Genomic DNA, 21,358 nt, shown 5'->3' on the forward strand with positions numbered 1-21,358 from the left:
ATGGAAAGGGGGCAGGGCGCCTGGAGGGGAGTGGGGCTAAGGACACAGGGCGTGGTGGGGGTGGCAGCACCTCCCTGAGACAAGGGTGTGAGCAGTTAGGAGGAGGGGGAACTGGATGACAGACACCTCGGCGTGACCGTGGCTCAGGGCTTCTCCACCTGACTTGGCAGCCTCCCCAACAACAAGCATGTCCCCAGTGTGAGCTCCGTGTCACTTGGTGCCCCCCCACATGGTGCCCAGGAAGGACATGGGGAGCAGGAGGTGGGGCTCGGGGCAGGAAGGGGCTCCAAGACGCCTCTTCCCTCATTCCTGCTCATGGGGAATGCAGCCTGTAAATATCTGCCACCTCCAGTGGGAGGGCCTAACATTTATTACCATGTCGTGGGAACAGACCCAGGAGCTCAGAACTTGCTGGTGATTAAAACAGGGACATCTCCGTTCTTTCGGTCAAATACACAAACATTAGTGGGATGTTAGAACACACAGGTCTGCCCGGACACGGCAGGAGCTTCACACTGGGCTGGAGAATGCGTGTACTCGCCTCCCTCAGGGAAAGGCCGCCCAGCGAGCGCGCATGTGATCATCTGGCGGGCTCCACCGCTCCCACGAGCCTCTGCCATCCCTGGGCCCCTGGAAATCCGGGTCCTTCCCAGGGGAACTTTCTTCACTGCCACATCCCTGCCCGTGTCTTCTCCCTCGCTCACCAAACCCACCTCGTCTTCCCAGCCTCCAAATGCGGGGGCCTCAGCTGGGTCCCCCTGCACCAGCGCCCCAGCCCGAGGGCACCGCGCATTCGTGGTCTAAACCCAGCTATACACAGCTGGCCACAAATTCCATCCCCAGGCTGCCATTCCCCCCTGGGCTTGTGCCGGGGCACCCATATACCGTCCACACCGAGGCCCGGTTCCTCTTGCCCCCAGAAGCCCCTCCCTCGCTGGCTCAGAGCACCCGGGGCCAGGGCAGGGGGCAAAGCAGCTGCTCCCGTGACTGAGTTGAGGAAGGAAGAGCGTGATCAGAGCAGCAGCAGCAGCACACCCGCCCGCTGCCAGGAAGACAGGGCCCGGGGCACTCGGGGACCCCGGATGCGGCGTGCAGGTCCCGGCCGGCTGGCTGTCCAGCTCACGTGGCCCAGGGTCCTCAGTCACCCCCGCCACTTCGTGAGGGACATTTAAACAAGCTCCATGAACAGGACGGGGCCCTGGCCTTTCAGGGCCAATGTCAACACGCCGACGGGCAGCTCCTCTGAAGAAACAGACTTCCTTCCAAGCGTCAACTTTCCAGTGGAAAACGCAGACGGGCCAGCTGGAGAGGGACACCGCCCAGGGGACCGCCAGTGGGGGCCGGTCTGTCTCCTCAGCCCAGAGCAGACCAGACTAGCCTCCTGCTTCAACAGATGGCCACTCAGGGTGGTTCTTAGGAGCAAACGAAACTGAGCTCAATCATTTAAGTCTAAAAATTGCCCTCTGAGCGCCTCCGGTCCCAGAAGCCGGACACGAAACGCTGCTTGGGCGCCATCTGCTGGTGACGACGGGCGTCTGCCGCCTCCGGCCTCCGCCCAGCAGCTCAGGCCTGGACCCCCACGGCCCAGAGCCCCTCCAGGCCCACAGCGCCCAGGTCAAAGCTCCCCCAGGCCTGGTCCCCTCCAAGTCACAGCCTCTCCACCCGTGACTCCACGCACAACCTTCCTCTGCACACAGACCCCCGTCTCTGCACGACGCCCCGCAGAGCCCCCCACCCTCCCCGCAGCGTGCTCATGCACCACCCGCAGCGTCAGGTTCAGCGTCTTTCTGGGAACAGGCCACTATTTTCTGATCCCTATTAATACCTGTGACAGCATTTATGTACAAGATAAATTCATTTCAATTTCCTTTTTCAATTAATGGCCTATTATTTGAACCACACTCAGCTAAAAATATCGCTCCAATACCATTAATCTTGTAAAAATTAAATTTTCCTCCCTCTGACAGCCCAAGGCCACCAGGCTGGGGCAGGAGGGTGACCCTGAGGCTGGCCAGCCCTGCCCAGCACCCCAGGGGTGCAGGATTCCCTCCAGAAGGACGTCCAGACGTCTCCCTCATGTACGACACACTGAGGGGGCAACACACACTCACAAAGGGACAGCACTCTGGGGGCCCCAGGGTTGGGCAGAATTTTACCGCAAACTACATACTACCATCCTGGTCACAAGATGGGATGACAAACGCACATCTCTCCCTGTGCCAACTCTGGGACAAGCTCCAGACAGAGTCACCGGTCATTTCTCACCCTCCAATCAGGGCTGTCCCAGCTAGGCAACTGGCCAGTGACACACCTCGCACTAGACCGTGGCTGTGGGACCGCCAGGAAGACCGTGACCCTGGGAAGAAACACCAGGCTGCAGACGCCCCACATCCTCAGTGGGCAGAGCTGGCCTTCCTCCCACCTCCTAGGTGCTGTCCAGCCTTGCAGACAACCTGGGCACACAGCCTCAGGGGCCTCAGACTTGGGCTTGTCCTGTGTCCAATGTGGCACGTTGGGTAGCTCCCTCTGCTGCCCTGTGCCAGGTCAGTCCTGCCCAGTGAGGCCTTCAACGGCCTTGCACCACCCAGGGTGGCATGTCACCAGCTAAGGTGCCATTACTGTACTTATGACAAAGAGAGGGAAACGCTCCAGCTCTAAGATGCCTGGGTATCCCTCCAACAGTCAGCCTTTCCTCTTCTCAGCCAACCAGGCAGTTATCATGTTAGCATGTAATAATATGTGACACAAAACAGACCATGGAGAACTAGAAAAGTGAGAATTAAAAAAAAAAAAAAAAGGAAACTTCCGTAGGTGTGAAGGGGGGAGGGGAGCAGCTCCAGGCACCAGGCCTTCCGAACGGCTCCAGTTTCCGAGCACAAGTGTCTGGACCCTTCACCAGGCGCTGACATGACACCTTCACCATTTATGAGGTGCTCCGAGGCACACACAGAGCCTGTGGGCGTGCTTGTGACCCCGGACGGAGGCGGCCGCAGCCCAGGACGAATGCCCACCATGCCTCAGTCTCACCCCTGCACAGCCTGTCCTGGGTCCAGATCCGCTGGGGGAGGTGCCTCAGATTTGTTAACCTTCTAACGGAACCAGTTTGAGTGCGTCAATGTTTCCATTTCACTGATTTCTCTCTTATTTTATTATTTCCTTCCTTCTACTTGCTCTGGGTGAATTTTCTCTGCACTTAAAAGTGACCCCATGCCAGCATTTCATGCTAGAAATCTTCTACAGCTAGTGAGGAGCATCTCACACATTTTGAAGGTTTTCAGTTCGTTTTCCATGTAATTGTTAATATTTTCTAATTTCCTTTGTGACATTCTCTTTGACTGATGGGTCATTTACAAGTTATTTCCAAACATTTAGGAATTTCCAGCTGTCACTTTTGTTTGCCTCTAATTTACTTCCTTTGTGGTCAGAGGACACATTTTGTATGATTTCAGTCTCTCAGACATGTTCAGGTTTATTTATGGCCCAGATCTCAATGTGTCCTAGTGAATGTCCCACGTGGACACGAATTCTGAGACCCGCCGGCTGGGGACAGTTAGCAGCCAGCGTGGAAAGTCCTGGCCTCAGGCCTCAGGTGGGCTCCTCAGCAGGCAGCCCTCGCAGCTGGTCCGTGTCCCGACCACAGGCGGTCGCTCACCCACGCAGAGAGCCCAGCAGCGAGCCTCCCATCCGAGGAAGTCTTCTCGAAACTCTCTCAGCTTCATTTTAGGAGAGATTTCTGAGGAAACGGGCAGGCGACGGTTATCGTTCCCCGTACATGTGCTGCCATCCCCTGGCACCTGCCCGCCGAGGGGTCCGTTCTGCTCGTGTCCTCACCCTCGGCAAGTCACACGCCATGCCTGGGCTGCACACGCTGCTCTTGTAGCCGGGGTGTCCTGCAGTGACTCCTGCTGAGACCTCCCTGGGAGCTTCTCTCCCCTGCGCTCTCGACCTGCACGCACATGCACGTTCCCGAACCAGGGGCCTGCGCTGGCCTGTTAAGCCCTCCTGAGGCACTGACCTCCTCGCCCACGGAGCACCCCTTTGTCCCAGCAACAGCCGCACCTGGAAGTCCACGCTAGCCTTAATGCAGCCGCTCTTTCTTTGGACTTGTGTTTGCACGATGTTTTTTTCTTCATCCGTGTACTTTTAAAACACCCGTGTCTTCTATTTAAAGGAGACTGTGAAGACCCAACGACAGTCTCCAGGAGCGGGAGGGGACTGATGGCCGCCACGCACTTGGCAGCTGTAGTGGCAGGGCTGAGAGAGCGGGCAGAGACCCACGCCTCAGTGATGGTGATAAGGGGAGCCCTTTACAGAACTTGTTTTCAGCAATCTGACCAAGACGTGCCATGGTACGTGGTGTTTATTCTGCTTGAAGTTGTTATAAATGGAGCTATGAGTTCATACATTTTAACAAATTTTGAAAATTTTCATGCATTGTTTCTTCAAGTATTTGCCCATGTCCTTGTTCCTCTCCTCCTGGGATGTCAGACGGCATATCACAGGACAGCTGCCTTCTGTTACCTTTTCCAGTCATTTTCCCCCCGTGTTTTATTTTGCATAGTTTCTATTACTATGTCTTCAAGTTCAATTATCTTCTCTCCTGTAGATTCTAATCTGCTGTTAACCCCAACCATGTGCTTTTTCCATCCAGTGTACTTTTCATCTGAATAAGTACTTTCATCTGAATAACTTGGAGGAAGCAGGAAGTTTGGTCAGAGCAGAGGAAAGTGTGTGAAGGGGAAAAGGATTTATTTAAAGGATGATCTGAGAGGAAGGAGCCAGGAGAGAGAAGGTAAAAGGGCAGAGGAGAGAGGGAGGAGGCTGTGTCCTGACCTCGGGGAACCAGGGCCTTGCCGGGTACAAGTGCGGGTGGAGAACAAGCACGATGGGCCCCTGTCCTCGGTGTACCCGAGAAGACTAGCAGAGAGGCTACCTGTGAATATGGTGGAGGCTGCTTGGAGGAGGGTCTGGCGGTGTCGCCAAGGGGACACCAGAGACGCAGGTCCTGCAGACGCAGCGAAAGGTAGACACGTGACTCTGCAGACAGTGACTACTTCAGCAATGGACAGAGACCCAGCTGGCATTGCATGCCCTAAATTTGAAGACTGAAAACTGACAGATGGCCCTAACTCAGTGTCTCAGTCCCAGGGATGTGGGGACATCTCTGCTCCCGCATGAGATGCCCCGCAGCCCCACCCCACCTGGCACGCAGGCGCCCACGGCTCCAAGTGGCCGGCACATGGTGGCAGGGCACCTGCTGCACGCTGAGCTCCCCAGTGGGGACGAGCTGGGGAACACGAGCCACACTGCCGAGCCTTGAAAAGCGAACAGGCACCTGCACATGCGGCAACATCAGAGGTGGGGTGAAGGACTCCAGGGGACAGGAAGCAAGGAACCAAGTGGACACAGCAGCTTCAGGACCTCCCTCTAGGTGCTGGAGACGTCCATCCTCCAAAGCAGCAAGCAGCATCTCAAACCTGTCCGGCATCTGTCCCCACACCTCTGTTCCCGAGGCTGCTGCACCTCATGGGGGCTGCCTTCCCAGGTGTCCGCTGCCCCCAAGAGACCACGGACTCCACAGAGGATGGCCTGATCTCCCAGCTCCACAGAAGGCCCTGTCCCGTGGCCCATGTGGCCGACCCCCCCGGAGACTGTCTCGGGGCACAGGCAGGTGTGTAGAGTGGACCTGGCTGGGCTTACTCCTTCGTGCGTCAGCCCCGGACAGAGCCCCCGACTCTCCCCATTATTTCCCACACACCTGGCCCCGGGCCACCCGCCTTGACTGTCCACCTCCCAGGTGCCACGCGGGTCTCGCCTGTGCCAGCTGACAAGGAACCCGCCCAGGGCACCTCACGGGAGCAGCTGAGGCCCGTTGTCTGTGCCGTGCCCACCTCCCCACCAGCCGCCGTGGGTGTGGACCACCGGCAGGCTGCAGGCAGCACGACAGGTGAGAGCAGACGCCCCTGCCTGGGGAGGAAGCGTGCTTACCGTGAAGTGCTCCTGGGACCTGTAGTTCTCGTCCAGGTACACACGAGCCCGGTTGTACTCCTTCATTGCGTCACTCGACAGTAGTTCTCTGGAAAGGAAATAGCCTTTTAATCAAGTCGCACAGATGTACCACCGTTTACAGCGTGCTCATGAGGCACAAGACCTCAGCCTGGACACCATGGGTGACATCACCCCGAAAACACGCCCAACCAAGGGGGAGGGAGGGAGGGACGGAGGGAAGGGGCGGGGGAAGAGAAGGGGGTTCAGGAGCTCAGACCCAGTGGCACAGCGCACAGGCTGGCCACCAGCAGCTCTGGTCTCCATGTGGCCGAGACGAGCAGGACCAGACACCGGTGCAGTGACACTGATAGCTCGCCCAGGGCCACACGCCAGGACAGTGGGACACCACGGCCTGAGGGGTCCCCTGGTTGTGACACCACGGCCTGAGGGGTCCCCTGGTTGTGACACCACGGCCTGTGGGGTCCCCTGGTTGTGACACCACGGTCTGTGGGGTCCCCTGGTTGTGACACCACGGCCTGAGGGGTCCCCTGGTTGTGACACCACGGCCTGAGGGGTCCCCTGGTTGTGACACCACGGCCTGAGGGGTCCCCTGGTTGTGACACCACGGCCTGAGGGGTCCCCTGGTTGTGACACCACGGCCTGAGGGGTCCCCTGGTTGTGACACCACGGCCTGAGGGGTCCCCTGGTTGTGACACCACGGCCTGAGGGGTCCCCTGGTTGTGACACCACGGCCTGAGGGGTCCCCTGGTTGTGACACCACGGCCTGAGGGGTCCCCTGGTTGTGACACCACGGCCTGAGGGGTCCCCTGGTTGTGACACCACGGCCTGAGGGGTCCCCTGGTTGTGACACCACGGCCTGAGGGGTCCCCTGGTTGTGACACCACGGCCTGAGGGGTCCCCTGGTTGTGACACCACGGCCTGAGGGGTCCCCTGGTTGTGACACCACGGCCTGAGGGGTCCCCTGGTTGTGACACCACGGCCTGAGGGGTCCCCTGGTTGTGACACCACGGCCTGAGGGGTCCCCTGGTTGTGACACCACGGCCTGAGGGGTCCCCTGGTTGTGACACCACGGCCTGAGGGGTCCCCTGGTTGTGACACCACGGCCTGAGGGGTCCCCTGGTTGTGACACCACGGCCTGAGGGGTCCCCTGGTTGTGACACCACGGTCTGTGGGGTCCCCTGGTTGTGACACCACGGTCTGTGGGGTCCCCTGGTTGTGACACCACGGCCTGAGGGGTCCCCTGGTTGTGACACCACGGCCTGAGGGGTCCCCTGGTTGTGACACCACGGTCTGAGGGGTCCCCTGGTGGTTCATGTTTGGGCCTCACAGACAAATCACAGACGTGCCCCTGGGCCCAGGCATGTCCACCACGTCTGCCCAGGAGGGAGAAAGCTTAGGGCCTGATGGAGTGGCCGAGGCTTTACAATACGAAGAAGAAAGGGTCTCTGAGCAACCCTCATCACATGGGTTCCTCGCTTACTGGTCAGCCACAGCCACTGCCACTCTTCACCCCCAGGCAAGGCTTACGTAGGTGACCTGTCCATCGTCTCTGCAAACACAGCTGGAACGGGAGCCACCAAGCACCGAGAGGTCCGAGAGAGCACGGAAGGGGTAGAAAGCACGGTGCCTCCACTGCATGTGGGTGTGGTCCCAGCTCGTGACAGTGGGTAAGGACACAGGCACCATGTGACAGCCAGCACGTGGGTCAGGAAGAGGGGGCGCCGGGTTCTAAGGAAGGACTGAGGATGGAAAGGGCAGGATCAGCTGACAGTCAGACCTTGGCCACCGGCGAGAACAATCCTCAGTGTCGGAAGGAAGGAAGCTGGGCCCAGACAGCAAGCAGCACAGAATTTTCCTAATGTCGCCGTCCGCTCAGAAACCACTCAGCACGTGAGGACACAGGAAAACGTGGCCAGCACGCTACAAAAAGCAGTTGACAGAAAAAAGACCTACAAAGAAATTGACGGAATTCACTGCAGAGAGAGGTGAAGAAACACCTGAACAGGAGGAAAGACAGGAGACATAAAAACCACAGAAGAAACTTCTAGAGCTAAAGAACACAGTATCAGAAATAATTTCACTAGACGGACCTAGGAGCAGATTAAAACCTGAAGAAAAAAGACCAGGGACCAAAAGTCACACACAGAAACTATCCAGACCGAAGAGGAGCGATGGCCTGGAAAGGATGAGATGGCGGCAGGGACGAGGTCTAACGTCGGGAACTCGGAGAACAAGGAGAAAGGAAGGGCAGGAAGGCGACAGTTCAAGAAATAACACACACTCTCCCCCGATCCAGTTAAAACTGTCAGCTCACAGATGGAGAACGATGAACGCAGAGAAAAGCCAACTAGAGCAACCTAGTCAAGGGCCGCAAACCAGCTGCGTGACCAACGCCGGCGGTCGGCACAGGGACACAGTGTCCAGAAGTGGAGACGGGGGCCGTGGCTCAGCCCGCAGACACAGTGCGAGGCGGGGACGAAGGACGAAAGCCTTAACGGGCCCAGAGAAACACTGAGGAGCTGCGAGTCTGTTTGCAACAAAACATCCTTCAACATGAGGACAAAGACTCTCTCAGGAAGCAAAAGCTGAGAGAATTCATCGAGGGACTCCTGCTACAGGGGCAGAGAAGTCGTGCTGAAGAGAACGACACTGGACAGAAACGGGGGCCTCCATACAACAGGGCCCCTGCAAAGGGTGGTGGGCGCCCCAAAATAAGTGACCTTTTTCTCACTTTTTAAAAGATAACTGTTTAAAGTTCTGCCAGCATGTGCCCGGCAGAGCAGGTGGGGGCTGGGCACCACTGGGCGGTGGGCGGGCGGGAGCCCAGGGAGGGTCCCTGGGGCACCACGGCCCTCCCCCAGCCCCCGCATTGTCTCTTCTCTGAAATGCCCAGTTTTCCCAGTGGGCGGTTTTTTCTTACTGACTTACAGAAGTTCTTCATATATTTAAGTACTCATTTTTGTCAGTAAAGAGTGGTGCAGATCTTTTCCCAAGTGTGGCTAGATTGTCACTTTGTTTCTGGTGTCTTCCGACAAAGGTCTTCCGCCACGTCAGGCTGAGCAGTCTTCCTGCTGTCGGCGCACTTAGGGGAGGCCTGGCCCTCCACCAGGGAAGTGCTGTGCAGACGTCCGCACTTCGGGCTCAGGCTCCCGAGACTCATCCCACGTGGGGAGCGACAACTGTGACGTGTTTCCGGGCACGGGACATGGCATGCGGCTCCCCACGCAGCTGCCACCTGTCCCACGCGGGGTGGGCGGAGCCCGTCACTCGGGGGGAGGGAGTTCTCCAGGGTCACAGCCCTACAGCTACTCCTGGCCTGTGCTCGTGCATGTTAATTTTAGTATGAATTTGTCAAGTGTTAAAAAAACATTTTGATTGAAACCGCCTTAAAACTATAGATTACTTTGGGAAAATGTATCACTTTTTTTTTAAATTGGGCCTTTAACTAATTACCCCACAATTTAACAACTGAAAACATGGATGGCTTGTGTCAATCCATAATGCCAGGACTTTGACAGCAGGTCTGAGTCCGGCTGACAGTGGCTGGAGCCACCCTCAGGCTGGGCACCAGGCTGAGAGGGTGCAGTCACTCTGTCCTCTAACTGGACACACCCCACGGCCCCCCACACGGCGTCTGCCCCACCCCACGCGTCTACTTCCCAGGTGCACGCAGAGCCTTGCTGCCCTCTCTTCCCGAGCTGCACCAGCAGCCGGTCCCCTTAGAGCCCACAGGGCATGCGTGCAGGCAACCGGCACAATGCCTCTGGCTCCTTCCTCCCAAACGACGGAGATCACCCCCCACAGACAACAAGAGCTCTGTCCCCATCTGGCTGTGAGCTGGTGGACGGAACCGGTCCTGTCACTCCATCTGTCCACATCCATCCTCAGCAGCAGGCTGACAGGCATCAGACCACACAAGGTGTGACCACCGGCACACGCGGTCAGAACTCTGCCTGGAGTCCAGGCTGAAGTCTCTGCACCCAAGGCATCACTGTCACCCTGCACCCCCGCTCCCAGGGGGCATCACTGTCACCCTGCACCCCCGCTCCCAGGGGCCACGCTGTCACCCTGCACCCCCGCTCCCAGGGGGCACGCTGTCACCCTGCACCCCCGCTCCCAGGGGGCACGCTGTCACCCTGCACCCCCGCTCCCAGGGGGCACGCTGTCACCCTGCACCCCCGCTCCCAGGGGGCACGCTGTCACCCTGCACCCCCGCTCCCAGGGGGCACGCTGTCACCCTGCACCCCCGCTCCCAGGGGGCACGCTGTACCCTGCAGCCCCGCTCCCAGGGGGCACGCTGTCACCCTGCACCCCCGCTCCCAGGGGCCACGCTGTACCCTGCAGCCCCGCTCCCAGGGGGCACGCTGTCACCCTGCACCCCCGCTCCCAGGGGGCACGCTGTCACCCTGCACCCCCGCTCCCAGGGGGCACGCTGTCACCCTGCACCCCCGCTCTCAGGGGGCACGCTGTCACCCTGCACCCCCGCTCCCAGGGGGCACGCTGTCACCCTGCACCCCCGCTCCCAGGGGGCACGCTGTCACCCTGCACCCCCGCTCCCAGGGGGCACGCTGTCACCCTGCACCCCCGCTCCCAGGGGGCACGCTGTCACCCTGCAGCCCCGCTCCCAGGAGGCACGCTGTCACACACTGGGCCACACCTCTTTTCTTTGGAAAACTGCTCACCCACAAGGCTCCAGCATGGCGAGGCTGTGCCCACACTTGCTCAGAAAGCACCCCACCCTCACCCTGCCTGGAGGAGGCAGGGAGCTTGTTGGACTTACTTGACGAACTTGTCCACGTGTGACATGGAGGCTTCGTAGTTCTTCCCCCCAAACTCCTGGCAGTGCAGGGCCATGAAATGCGGCTTGTGCGTGTGGACGATCTGGGGAAGGAACCAGAGGGCACGTCACATCCCTGAGGAAGGGGCTGGGGTGACACGCATGCACACGGTGGGCGTCTCAGTGACACCCTTGAGGCCTTGCTCGGCAGCTGGGTGACCCACAGGTCAGCTGACGGGCACATGCTCACCGAGGGAGCAGGCACTCACCAGCCCCACCCTCTGGGAGCGCAGGGAAGCATTGCTGGGGTGACAAGGCAGCTGTGACATGGCTGCCACCGAGGGGCTTGGCCCAGTCCGGGCACAGTGGGAGGAAGGACTACCTGGGATGGGGGGTCCAGTAAGTGGGGGCCATGGGGACCAGGAGGCTGAGTGGTGGAGACGCGTGGGGGCCGGGCACAGGGGCTCTCGGAGGCCGAGAGGGGGCTTGTCTCCAGCCCTCAGTCCACCATCCTATTAACTGCACCTGGCCGTGCCCACCTGCTGGCTCTTCCTGGGCTCCGCGCTTCTCCTCCCCTCTCCCGGGCACCTCCTGACACAGGGCAGCACTGCTTGGCTCTGAAGCATTTACTAAAATCCCACAAAATTACTTCCCCTGCCCCACACACCATCCCAGAGGCAGGTGCCCTGAACCAGGTGGTCACACCTAACGCCCAATGGCAGCAGGGGGAACGGTCACGGCACCTTGACAAGTGTAGGCCACATTTGACTGGCCTGGGGGAGATGGGCTGCCTGGAAACGGGCTGTGCGGCGTCTGACAGAGAGCGACTGTGCCCAGGACCCAGCCAGGCTGTCTGTGGGCAGAGCCAGAGATGCGTGTGGTGCTTCTGCGAGGAGCAGCGCTGGACGGGGTGTCAGCTGGCACAAGTGACCGGCAGTATGGCCAGGAAGCACGCGGGCAGGGCTGGCCCGCCCACCGGCAGACAGCATGCGGCACGACCAGCACGGGAGACTGACCGGACATTCCCAGGCTCGGCTATGACACAGAAACGCAACCCACAGCACAGGGTAAGCTCTTAAAAGGGGAGAGTTTCTGACCAGAAAACGTATTTAAGCCGCGTGGGGAAAGCACTGCTGGGTGACGCCAGATGCTACGTAAGTTGTCCGGCCTTGCTCTTCACTCTTCATTTAAAACTGGGCTTTGATGGAAATTCACTAAGGTGTCCATTTCCCACTGAATACAAACACTGACACTGCCCGGGCCTGGAGACACTCCCAGCACCCCACGGACGGGACAGCCAAGAACAGAGGTGGCAGAGGTTGGGGGACACTGCCCGAGGACGAAGGACAGAGGAGGCACCCAGGAAACGGGACAGTGATGCCCAGTGGCAGGCGCTGCAGACGTGAGTGCACTGGGCCCATGGCTGGCGGCCTGGGGGTGCTCGGGGTCCCCAGGGCCAGCAGCCCAGCTGCTGAGCATCAGGAGAGGACCCAGAGCTGGCCCCAGCCGAGTGCCACCAGGCCCCACCTTCCTCCTCTGGCTGGAGAGTGGGGTGAGCTCCCCAGGACCTCACAGCAAGAACTGGACTTTGGCACCAGGTGGGAAGACAGAGGGCAAGCAGCTCCCGGGGGGTGGGGGGGCGGGCATGGCCACACCCAGCAGGGGTCCCACTCTCTCCGGGCTGCCCCCCTCGGCCACCGGACGGACAGCAGCAAATAAACCCACAGAAAGCAGAAGCTGGACATGAGAGGCCAGAGGCCGTCTGTGAGGGGCTCATGAAACTGGTACCCCAGGCCAGACAGGCCACCAGGACAGGGGACCAATCCCTGCAGGTGTGTCGATGGCAGTGGGGCCCATCGCCGGGAATGTCGTGCAGTCGCCTTGGAAATTTACAAATTTATATTTAGAGGCCGGCCCGGGGGCTCAGGCGGTTAGAGCTCCATGCTCCTAACTCCGAAGGCTGCCGGTTCGATTCCCACATGGGCCAGTGGTCTCTCAACCACAAGGTTGTCGATTCAACTCCTCGAGTCCTGCAAGGGATGGTGGGCTGTGCCCCCTGCAACTAAGACTGAAAGGACAACAACTTGACTTGGAAAAAGGCCTGGAAGTACACACTGTTCCCCAATAAACTCCTGTTCCCCTTCCCCAATAAAATCTTTTTAAAAATTACAAATAAACAGATAAACAGACAAATAAACAGGTAAAATATCCTGTTTCATTTTAAAAGTCAGTTATTAAAATGACAAGATGTTTGCATAAAAAAATCTCAGAAAAAAAACTGTGACTGATCCTGGAGAGGAGCATAATGCCGAACGAGCCCACGCCCACCCCCACGCCCACCCCACGCCCACCCCCATGCCCGTGCCCACGCCCAGACCCGCCTCATTCACAACACAAGGGGGCATTTTGGCTCCAAGCCTCTCCATGTGCCGGGCGGGTTCATGAGCCGACATGGAGCGTCTGCTGACCACAGGCACAGGACACCCTGCTCTGTGCTCTTTTCCACGTGGTCACCAAAAGCACGTGGGAGTGACGGCGGGACTCTCCGAAGGTGCCCAGAGGTCTGACCACGTCCGGCGGGGCAGCTGGGCTGATTACTGCATGTTAAGAACTGTAACTTCACCTGACATTACAAACTCCACGTAGGACGGACCATTACTGCGACCATGGGTTCCAACAGAATATATTTACGCCCATGAGTCAGAATGATACTAATGCTGATGATACACATCGGTCATCTTGCAATCAGGACATACTTTTGAAAGCTGCTAAATAAAGAGAATGAAGCAGGGATTTATCCTGCCATTCTTGTGCTATCAGAATCTCTAGAGAAACAAACAGGAGAGGGCAAGCCTGTCTTTATGGAAATATTCCAGCTGCTAAGAGAAGGCGAAAGGGCTGAATGAGAATATACACACACATTTGTGACAACATGGGGGGACCTCGCAGGCGTCATGCTGAGTGAGAGGTCACACAGGGAAGGGCAGACACCGCGTGGCCTCACTCACATGCGGAATCTAAACCCCGAACTCACAGAAGCAATGTGAGGGTCGCCACCCGGGGGAGCACAAGGGGATGGGACATGTTGGTCAAAAGGACAAACATCCAGTGGTCAAATGAATAAATTCCGGGTGACTGCGGCTGACAGCATGGCGTCACACTCTGTGACACTGGCAGACGGGGACCGATGGGGGAGGGCCCCAAGGCAGATTCTGTTGTGTGGCCTGAACGTGTTGCATCTGAAAACACTGGGGAAGCACTGGGCTCATCAGCACAGCTATGACCGGGCCACAAGGAAGGGACTGCGGGGCAGGGCAGGCACCTCGCGTGTGACACACTGTGGAGAAGGAAACAGTGCAGGAAGAGCCAGACAAGCCTTGGGCGCCTGGGGGAAAGCACCGGAAAGGGAGAGAGAACAGGGGCTTGCAAGATGGGACCATGAGTCACCCATCACTGTCAAGACAGACCCTTGCAGGCCCCTGACTACCTGGACTTTGCTGGACAGACAGAAGAGGGTGCTGTGAGACTAGGGATCCCGCAAAACCCTCTCGTACCAGTAGGATGGACAAAGGGAGGCTGGACAAGTCACTACAAGGCTGCTGCAACAAGAGAGGAGAAGTTACACAAACCTAGGAGAAGGCCCCCACCCAGGAAGGACCCCAAAGCAGAGAAGGAGTGAAAACACTCAGACAAGCATCTGAGAACATGAGAAGGCAAAACCAGAAACGCTAGACTACAACAGAAAAGGACCCGAGAGACAGAGAGGGAGAGAGAGAGGGAGGAAAAGGGAGAAATGACGAGTGCTGAATAACCTGGGGGAGGAGAAAAAAAAGACAAAAGCATCTGAAAAGAGGAATAAATTACAAAGTCCAAAGGAAGAATAGATTGATAGGAAAATTCATAAGGGGCACTGAAGCCAGAAAATCCAACCAAAAAAGTGAAAATGACATAACGAGAAAAGAATAGGAGAGAGAGACGTGAAAACGGAGGTGGGCGAAGGAGGCAGACATACATACCGTCAGTCCCTGGAGAGAAAACCACAGGGGGCCGGAACTAATACTGAAAACATAATACAAGAAAACTGTCCAAACAGAAAAGACCTGAACTTACACACTGAAAAGGTTCAGTGAGCACCTGAGGAAACTGCCCCCAAGCAATCAACTCCAAGACACAGCCTGGTGACACTGTTAGATTTTAGAGACACGAATACAGTCCCCCAGGCCTCCAGGGACACAGAGCGGTTAACACTAAAATCGAAGCCATCAGACGGCACAGACTTGTCGAAACCAACACGTAACGGAAGGCAGCGATGGCAAACCTTGAAAATCGCAGTGAAATAAAGTGCAAACCAAGGATTAATTATCCAGCCAAGTGTCCTTCAAATGTCGAAGCCACTAGAAAATGGCTTTCAACACACAGCTCTCCACCAGCCCATCATGAGGAGTCTACTAGGGTGGGGCTGGCAGCGTCTCCATGGCAACTGCCCCACCGTGCCAGTGTGGACGGGCGGGCATGTCAGCAGAGCTAAGGAGCGGGCACGGCCGACTCATTCCAAACCAGGTGGCCAGCCGGGCTGGTTTGGGGTGGGGGTGCTACGCTGACCCTCATTGAAATGCGCAGTTAGTGCTGTTTCCTGGGGCTGTCAGTGCCCAGACACTCCACACACCGCACGGAAGCCTGTATGATTTCAAGAGCTCTGCCTGGTCCGTGAAGCAGCGCTATGTCAGCTCAAGGTAGATGATGAAACATTGAGGCCCAGAGGTCACAAACCGGGGTAAACACTTAGAAATATTTTTAAAAGACAAAGGCCCATAAAAAATTAAAATGGAATGCAAAAAACCCCTGAAATAACCCAAAAGAAAACAGGAATGAGGAGACAGAGGGTAAAACAGGGAACAGACACTGAAGGGCAGAGCCAAAGGCAGCTGTCAGTGGTGACAGGGTGACGGGTCCAGACCTGCAGCCTGCCACAGGCAGCACTGCCTCGTTTCTTCTTCTTTCCTGCGATGCCTTTGTCTTTCTCCTCCATTTCTTCCCTGAGATTAATGTTTAAAATTCAACACCGGTCACATCTGGAGCAGTCAGCGGCCACACGTGGGCGGCGGCTACGGACTGGTCAGCACAGAATGTGACTGCTTTCCCCATCACAGGAGCCCTGCTGGACCACAGAGCTGTGCAGACATTGTAGTTCAGGGCAGGGCACGATGGGCAGGTAAGAATGCAAGACTGAAGCGCACGCCGCCTGGAAGAGAGGCTTCCGACAGAAGATGCGGACAGGCTGCCCGTGGCGGACAGAGGACGCGCCGCGCACACGCTGGGCCTGGGAAGGCTGGCGTGACCACACTGGAGGGACACAAGGAACATTTTGTAATGACCACTGGATGGCCCATCCAGAAGACAGCATGACAGTACGTGGTGTGACTGGTAACGGAAACACACGCGCACACAGGCACACGTGCCCACACACGTGCCCACACACGTGCACACACAAACCCACAGTCAGTCGAGACACATGACAGCTGACACCCTGACCTAGCCGCTGGATGGCTGCTGGTGGACACGCCCTCTTTCCGGCCCTCACACCCAGCACGACCCTGTGCTGCGCCCGGAAACAGGCCCCAAGGGCCTCTGAGGGCTGGATGCCACCTGGACTCTGCTTTCTGACCCCACGGGACCGAAACGAAGCCGAGTGAAGGCAGGCAGACAAGGCAGGGCGCACACTGTCAAACTGTCACACTGTGTGACTCCGTGGGTCACACACGATGCACACTGGTGGAGTACTGTGAGCCACAGAAAGCAAAGCAGGGCTGCCAGGAACGCGGGCTCCAGGCAGCGCCGATGGCGCCAGAACCTGCGGGCGATGAAGCTCCTTCACAGGCTCCTGGCGGCATCCCAGCTGCACACGCACCACAGACCTCGCCCAACTCACACCTTAAATATGTGAAGTCTACTGTCGCAAAGTTATGAAACATTTCATTTCTACCTGTCCATTTCACTATACAAGCTACAAACAAACGATGGGACAGCTGGGAAGATCTGAACGCTGGCGACACTCAGGATACGAAGGGATTGCTCATCTTTGTGGACATAATGACACTGGGGGCGTCCTTTTGAATTCTCTCGGTCACACAGACTGGGGCGTTCACCAGTGAAGTGATGCCGACTGGCTGTGGCTTCAAACGGTGAGGGGGCGGGCGGGGTGGCGGGGGCACGGCTGAAACAACTGGCCCTGAGCTGAGAAGCGTGGGACGGGGTCACGGCGTGTGGGCGGGCTTCACGGCCCTGTCTCTCTGTGAAATTCGTCATAATAAACACACTCACCGTTTAACTCAGTGGGAGCAAAACCAGAACCCAAAGGACACGTCACTGTGCCACCACCCAGGGCAGTGCTGGAGCTGGGCAAACACCACTGGGTGCCTCTGGGTGATGGGAAACGTCCTTTTCTTTCCATCTTTGATCTCCCAGACCCCTGAATGACAAGGCAGGGGACAGCTCCTGTCTCTTCTTACTGCACCACTGGGGAGCGCAGCTGGAATCCTCTTCCGCCGGCTGCAGGGAAGGGCAGGGCCTGAGCTCAGACGTGAAGCCACCCCATGCTTGGCCATCTGTGATCACTCAAAGCCAGACGGCGTCTACGGCCACAGCACCCTGAACGCGCCCGATCTCGTCTGATCTCGGAAGCTAAGCAGGGTCGGGCCTGGTTAGTACTTGGGTGGGAGCCAGACGGCGACACACAAGTAAGACTTCATTTTAAAGGATTTACTGCACGAGATGAGAAAATCAGCTGCTCATGGGAAGATGATTTCAGTGACATGCTGCAGGAAATAACTGCCAACAGAAAAAACTATTCTCTCTGCAAATGAACAAAGCTGGGGGTACGTCACGGGGCCAATGCACACCTCCCCGACGGCACCGCTAAGTGGGGGGTGGGGTAAGGCACCCCCTACGCGGCAGGACGGGCCGATGGCACGTCCAGGACAGGCAGGAAAAGCCTCTCCCGGCGTGGCTCAAGGGGCCTGTCTCAGCCGGTGGCTGGGAAACACATCACAGAAAAGCAAGAACCCAGCACAGGCCCAGACAGGTGGCCTCGCCGCCCAAGGTGCTCACACCCTGCCTAGCGGTGACGCTGGCCACCTTCCCCGGAGACCACAAGCAAGTCGCTGCCCAAAGCTGCACATGTGCTTGATCAAGAGTCCACACGAGAAGCAGCTGCTTCTAACTTTAGTGTAAAAAACAGGCAACTGATGAGAATACGTGGGTTCTTTCATAGGAAGGAGGCTAAAGACAAATATTTTAGAAAAGAGTAAATTACAGATTTCGGTAAGAAAGAACACAGGGAATTAACAAAGAAAACACAGAGCAGCCAGCCAAACAAAAAGCAGCTCCCTTCCTGACGCCGGGCAGGTGGCGTGGCCGGGCAAAAAGGCAACTCGGGGTTCCCAGGACACAGGCACACCGCCCTGCCCGGCCACGGTCCCCTCCCCTCTCCTCCCTGGCCAGGAGTCAGCACTAAAAATAGAACAGCCAGGCCTTGTTAGGCCTTCTGCAAAGAGGCGTATCTGAGTGACCTAAAAAGGAATTACATCCTACAAACAACTGAGTGGAAGCCTGATACCCAAGATAAGGGGCAGAAAAGGGACAAAAGAATTTCTTGAGAGGAAAAGATTGCTGCTATTTACCAACTGTGCTTTGAAGACACCCTGCTCTGGAGATGCCGGCCCAGCCTTGGCCTGGGTGGGCGGGGCCTGTGGAGGCCCAGGCTGCCCCCCCCCAGGGCTGCGTGTGCCCCTGACCCCGGCAGGAAGCCCTGACCAGACGCGCTCCCCAGCAGGTGGCGTGGCCGCCTGAGCACCAGGCAGCTCCCAGCCCACGTGCTGGGCAAGTGCGGCTGTCGTCCACTGCCATCCACCGGAGCACGGGGCTGGGGTTTCCTTAGTGGTCCTGACCACTCCCGTGGGCTGTCCCCTGGGCAGGGGACTGTAGTTCATACCGGCCCTGGCTGTTTCTCTTACCGTGGAGCCTGGGTCACTCCTCACAAAACCTCGTGCTTTGGGACCTCAGAGCTCTCTGTGAACTGACAGATTTTAACTTGAAAGCATGAGCCCTCCTGAGGTGGGAGCAGGATTTCACGGGGTCTCCTCACCACTTCACATGTCAGCTCCTGGCTCGTTACTGGCTGCAGGGACCAGTGGCGGCTACAGCCTTGGGTCACAGTGCAAGACGCCTCAGAACCCTGTCTGGAAACCTCCTCCCCGAAGCCACTCCCCACCCCGTGCAGACTGCCACCCGCCCCGCTTCCCCTGCGTGGGCCTGTGACCACGCAGCACAGAGGGTCCATCCAGGGAAGCCTGCGGCCCTGCCTCCGTCGCAGTGGCTCCCCCACAGCCGCTCTCCTGCCCCTCCCAGGCCCTGGTGAGCAGCCCACCCTGAAACCCCACGTCAGCCCCTGCCTGGGCCTCCGAGAGCCCCTGGTCATCACTGCGCAGCCAAACCAGCCACCAGAGCCCGCGGCACCTGCACCCCTCCCCTCTTCTCTGGGGCCTGGGGTCCCACGCCGCCTGCTGGCCCAGCGAAAGTCCCCAGATCTGCCCCTTCCACGCCCCCAGCAGGTGGCCTGCCCTCTGTCACTGGCGGGGCCCACAGCCCTGCAGGCCCCCCGTCTGCCCAGCCAGGGAGGCAAACCTGCCCTGCCGACACTGCCGACCACACTCCCTGTCGCCGGTCCCTCTTGTGCCACCTGACGCCTCCCTCCACAGACCAACTTGCCATCCAGTGTGATCAGCAGCTCCCGCCAGACACCCCAGCGGTCCCTGCCCACAGCTGTGTCCCCCTGCTCGGCCACCAGCACAGTCTTTGCAATCAGGGACTCCCATCCTGTGACCAGGCAGCTCTCGGAACTGCTCCAAACCTCTGCTTTCTCATCTGTGAAATGGATCCCAGAGTCGCAGCGTCACAGGGCTGCTCCTGTGGTTACAAGGGGTGAGGGGCCAAGTCTCCGGCAGCAAACCCCCCCCTGCACAGCAGGTGCCACTGACTCTGGCAAGCACTGTGACCGTGACTGAAGGAAGCAGGACAGAAGGCATAGAGCCCTGCAGCGCAGTGTTTTCTAGTGAATCAGAAGTAAGCATCTTCGGTGTTTACAATGAATGTTACATTGTAAGCTACTTCTCCAAAGCATGGGAAGTCCAGACCCTCGGGTGGGTGCGGGGAAGTGAGCCCACACGGGACCTGGAAGGCCCTGTGTAGGCTGCGGGGGGGAGGAGGCAGGAAGGAAGCCGCTGCCGCCAGCCAGGGACGAGGACCGGGTCCTGGACAGGGTGGCAGTAGAGACAGCCCTGGCTGACACGAGGGATGGGCGACGGGAGGGACAGGAAGGCCCGGCACGACCCGTGGCTGCAGCTGAACTCAGAGCTGCATCCACTGGGAGGTGACGCTGGGGGGGCAGAGGACACAGAAGCTCACTCTGAAGGACTCAAGAGCCACCCAGGGGAGGCTGGCAGCTGGGACCATGGGTCTGGGAAGGAAGGAGAGGTCCAGGCTTGAAACGAAAACCTGGGGAGTCAGGAGCACCTGGACCCAGGGCCAGAGTGAGGGAAGACAGGGGCCTGGGCCAGGCTGACACTCCTTGGCGGTGACGTATTAACTTGTGATACATTGTGCACTGTAAACTTGTGTGTGTGTCACATTTAGTGATGTACCAGCAGTGCCAAAAAAATGTATGGACATTTTAAGAGACGTTATCTCTGTATTACTTTTCAAAGGAGGAATTGAATTACGGTGGCAATGTGTAGTGTGACATTCGCTCAAAAGACGGCATTAATCAAATGAATGCAGCGTCACCAAGCGACAGGCAGGACAGTCAAAGGAAATGGCAGAAGCACGGTTGTCATTTGGGGAGCGCAAGACCATTTTGCGGTGGTGTCTGAATTGCGAGGACGCTGTGGAAGTACGACAACAATGGAGGCGTGAGGTGCAGCAGAGCCTCCAAACGCCTGAGCTGCACCCGGTCGTGATGAGTGTGAGACACATGGTGCTTCGCGGAAAACGTGGAACGGCATGAGCAGCGATACAAGTGCACACTGTGGTCAGCGTTGCCCAAGCGGACATTCGCCGTCATCAGAAGTGTCTGGACGCTGATGGCAACCACTTTGAGCCCCTCTTGTCATCGCAGAAATCAAACGTGACTTGTGTTCATCTTTTGTTATTATTATATTTGGTATATATTACAATTTTAATGCAGTTTTCCTTTCTTAAAATGTGTATACTTTTTTTTTGGCACCCTCTGTGCTATGCTATAGTTTTATATACTTGATTTGCTAAAGTCTAACGAAAGCGTGCGTTTGTTCCCCGGAGATCAGCCCCCGCTTTCACCATGTGGCTCCGTCTGCCTGCAACGCTCGCTGCATCACAGGACGAGATGGGGGCACCACTTAGGCTTCGAGCTTCTTGAAAAGTTTCTGTACAACTGTTAGTTTCTTGCTAAAACATTTGCCAGAATTCACCAGGAAAAACATCCAGTCCTGTAGAGTTTTCCGTAGGAAACTGTTGAGCAAAATTCTAACTCAGTAGATA

General features: G+C 57.7%; 1 protein-coding gene across 2 annotated transcripts in view; it reads right to left on the reverse strand.

Moving 5' to 3' along the window:
• The window catches only part of INPP5A (inositol polyphosphate-5-phosphatase A), a 163,515-nt gene that overhangs the window by 94,911 nt on the left and 47,246 nt on the right, over positions 1-21,358 (reverse strand). For both annotated transcript variants that reach the window (XM_081073879.1, XM_081073880.1), the window contains exons 3-4: positions 10,790-10,890; positions 5,989-6,076 (exon numbers count right to left, since the gene is read on the reverse strand). In XM_081073879.1, the coding sequence (XP_080930005.1) occupies positions 5,989-6,076; positions 10,790-10,890 (189 nt within the window). The remainder of the gene's footprint in view (positions 1-5,988; positions 6,077-10,789; positions 10,891-21,358) is intronic.

This window comes from Rhinolophus hipposideros (assembly GCF_964194185.1).
Source record: "Rhinolophus hipposideros genome assembly, chromosome: 15".
Classification (NCBI taxonomy): Eukaryota; Metazoa; Chordata; class Mammalia; order Chiroptera; family Rhinolophidae; genus Rhinolophus; species Rhinolophus hipposideros.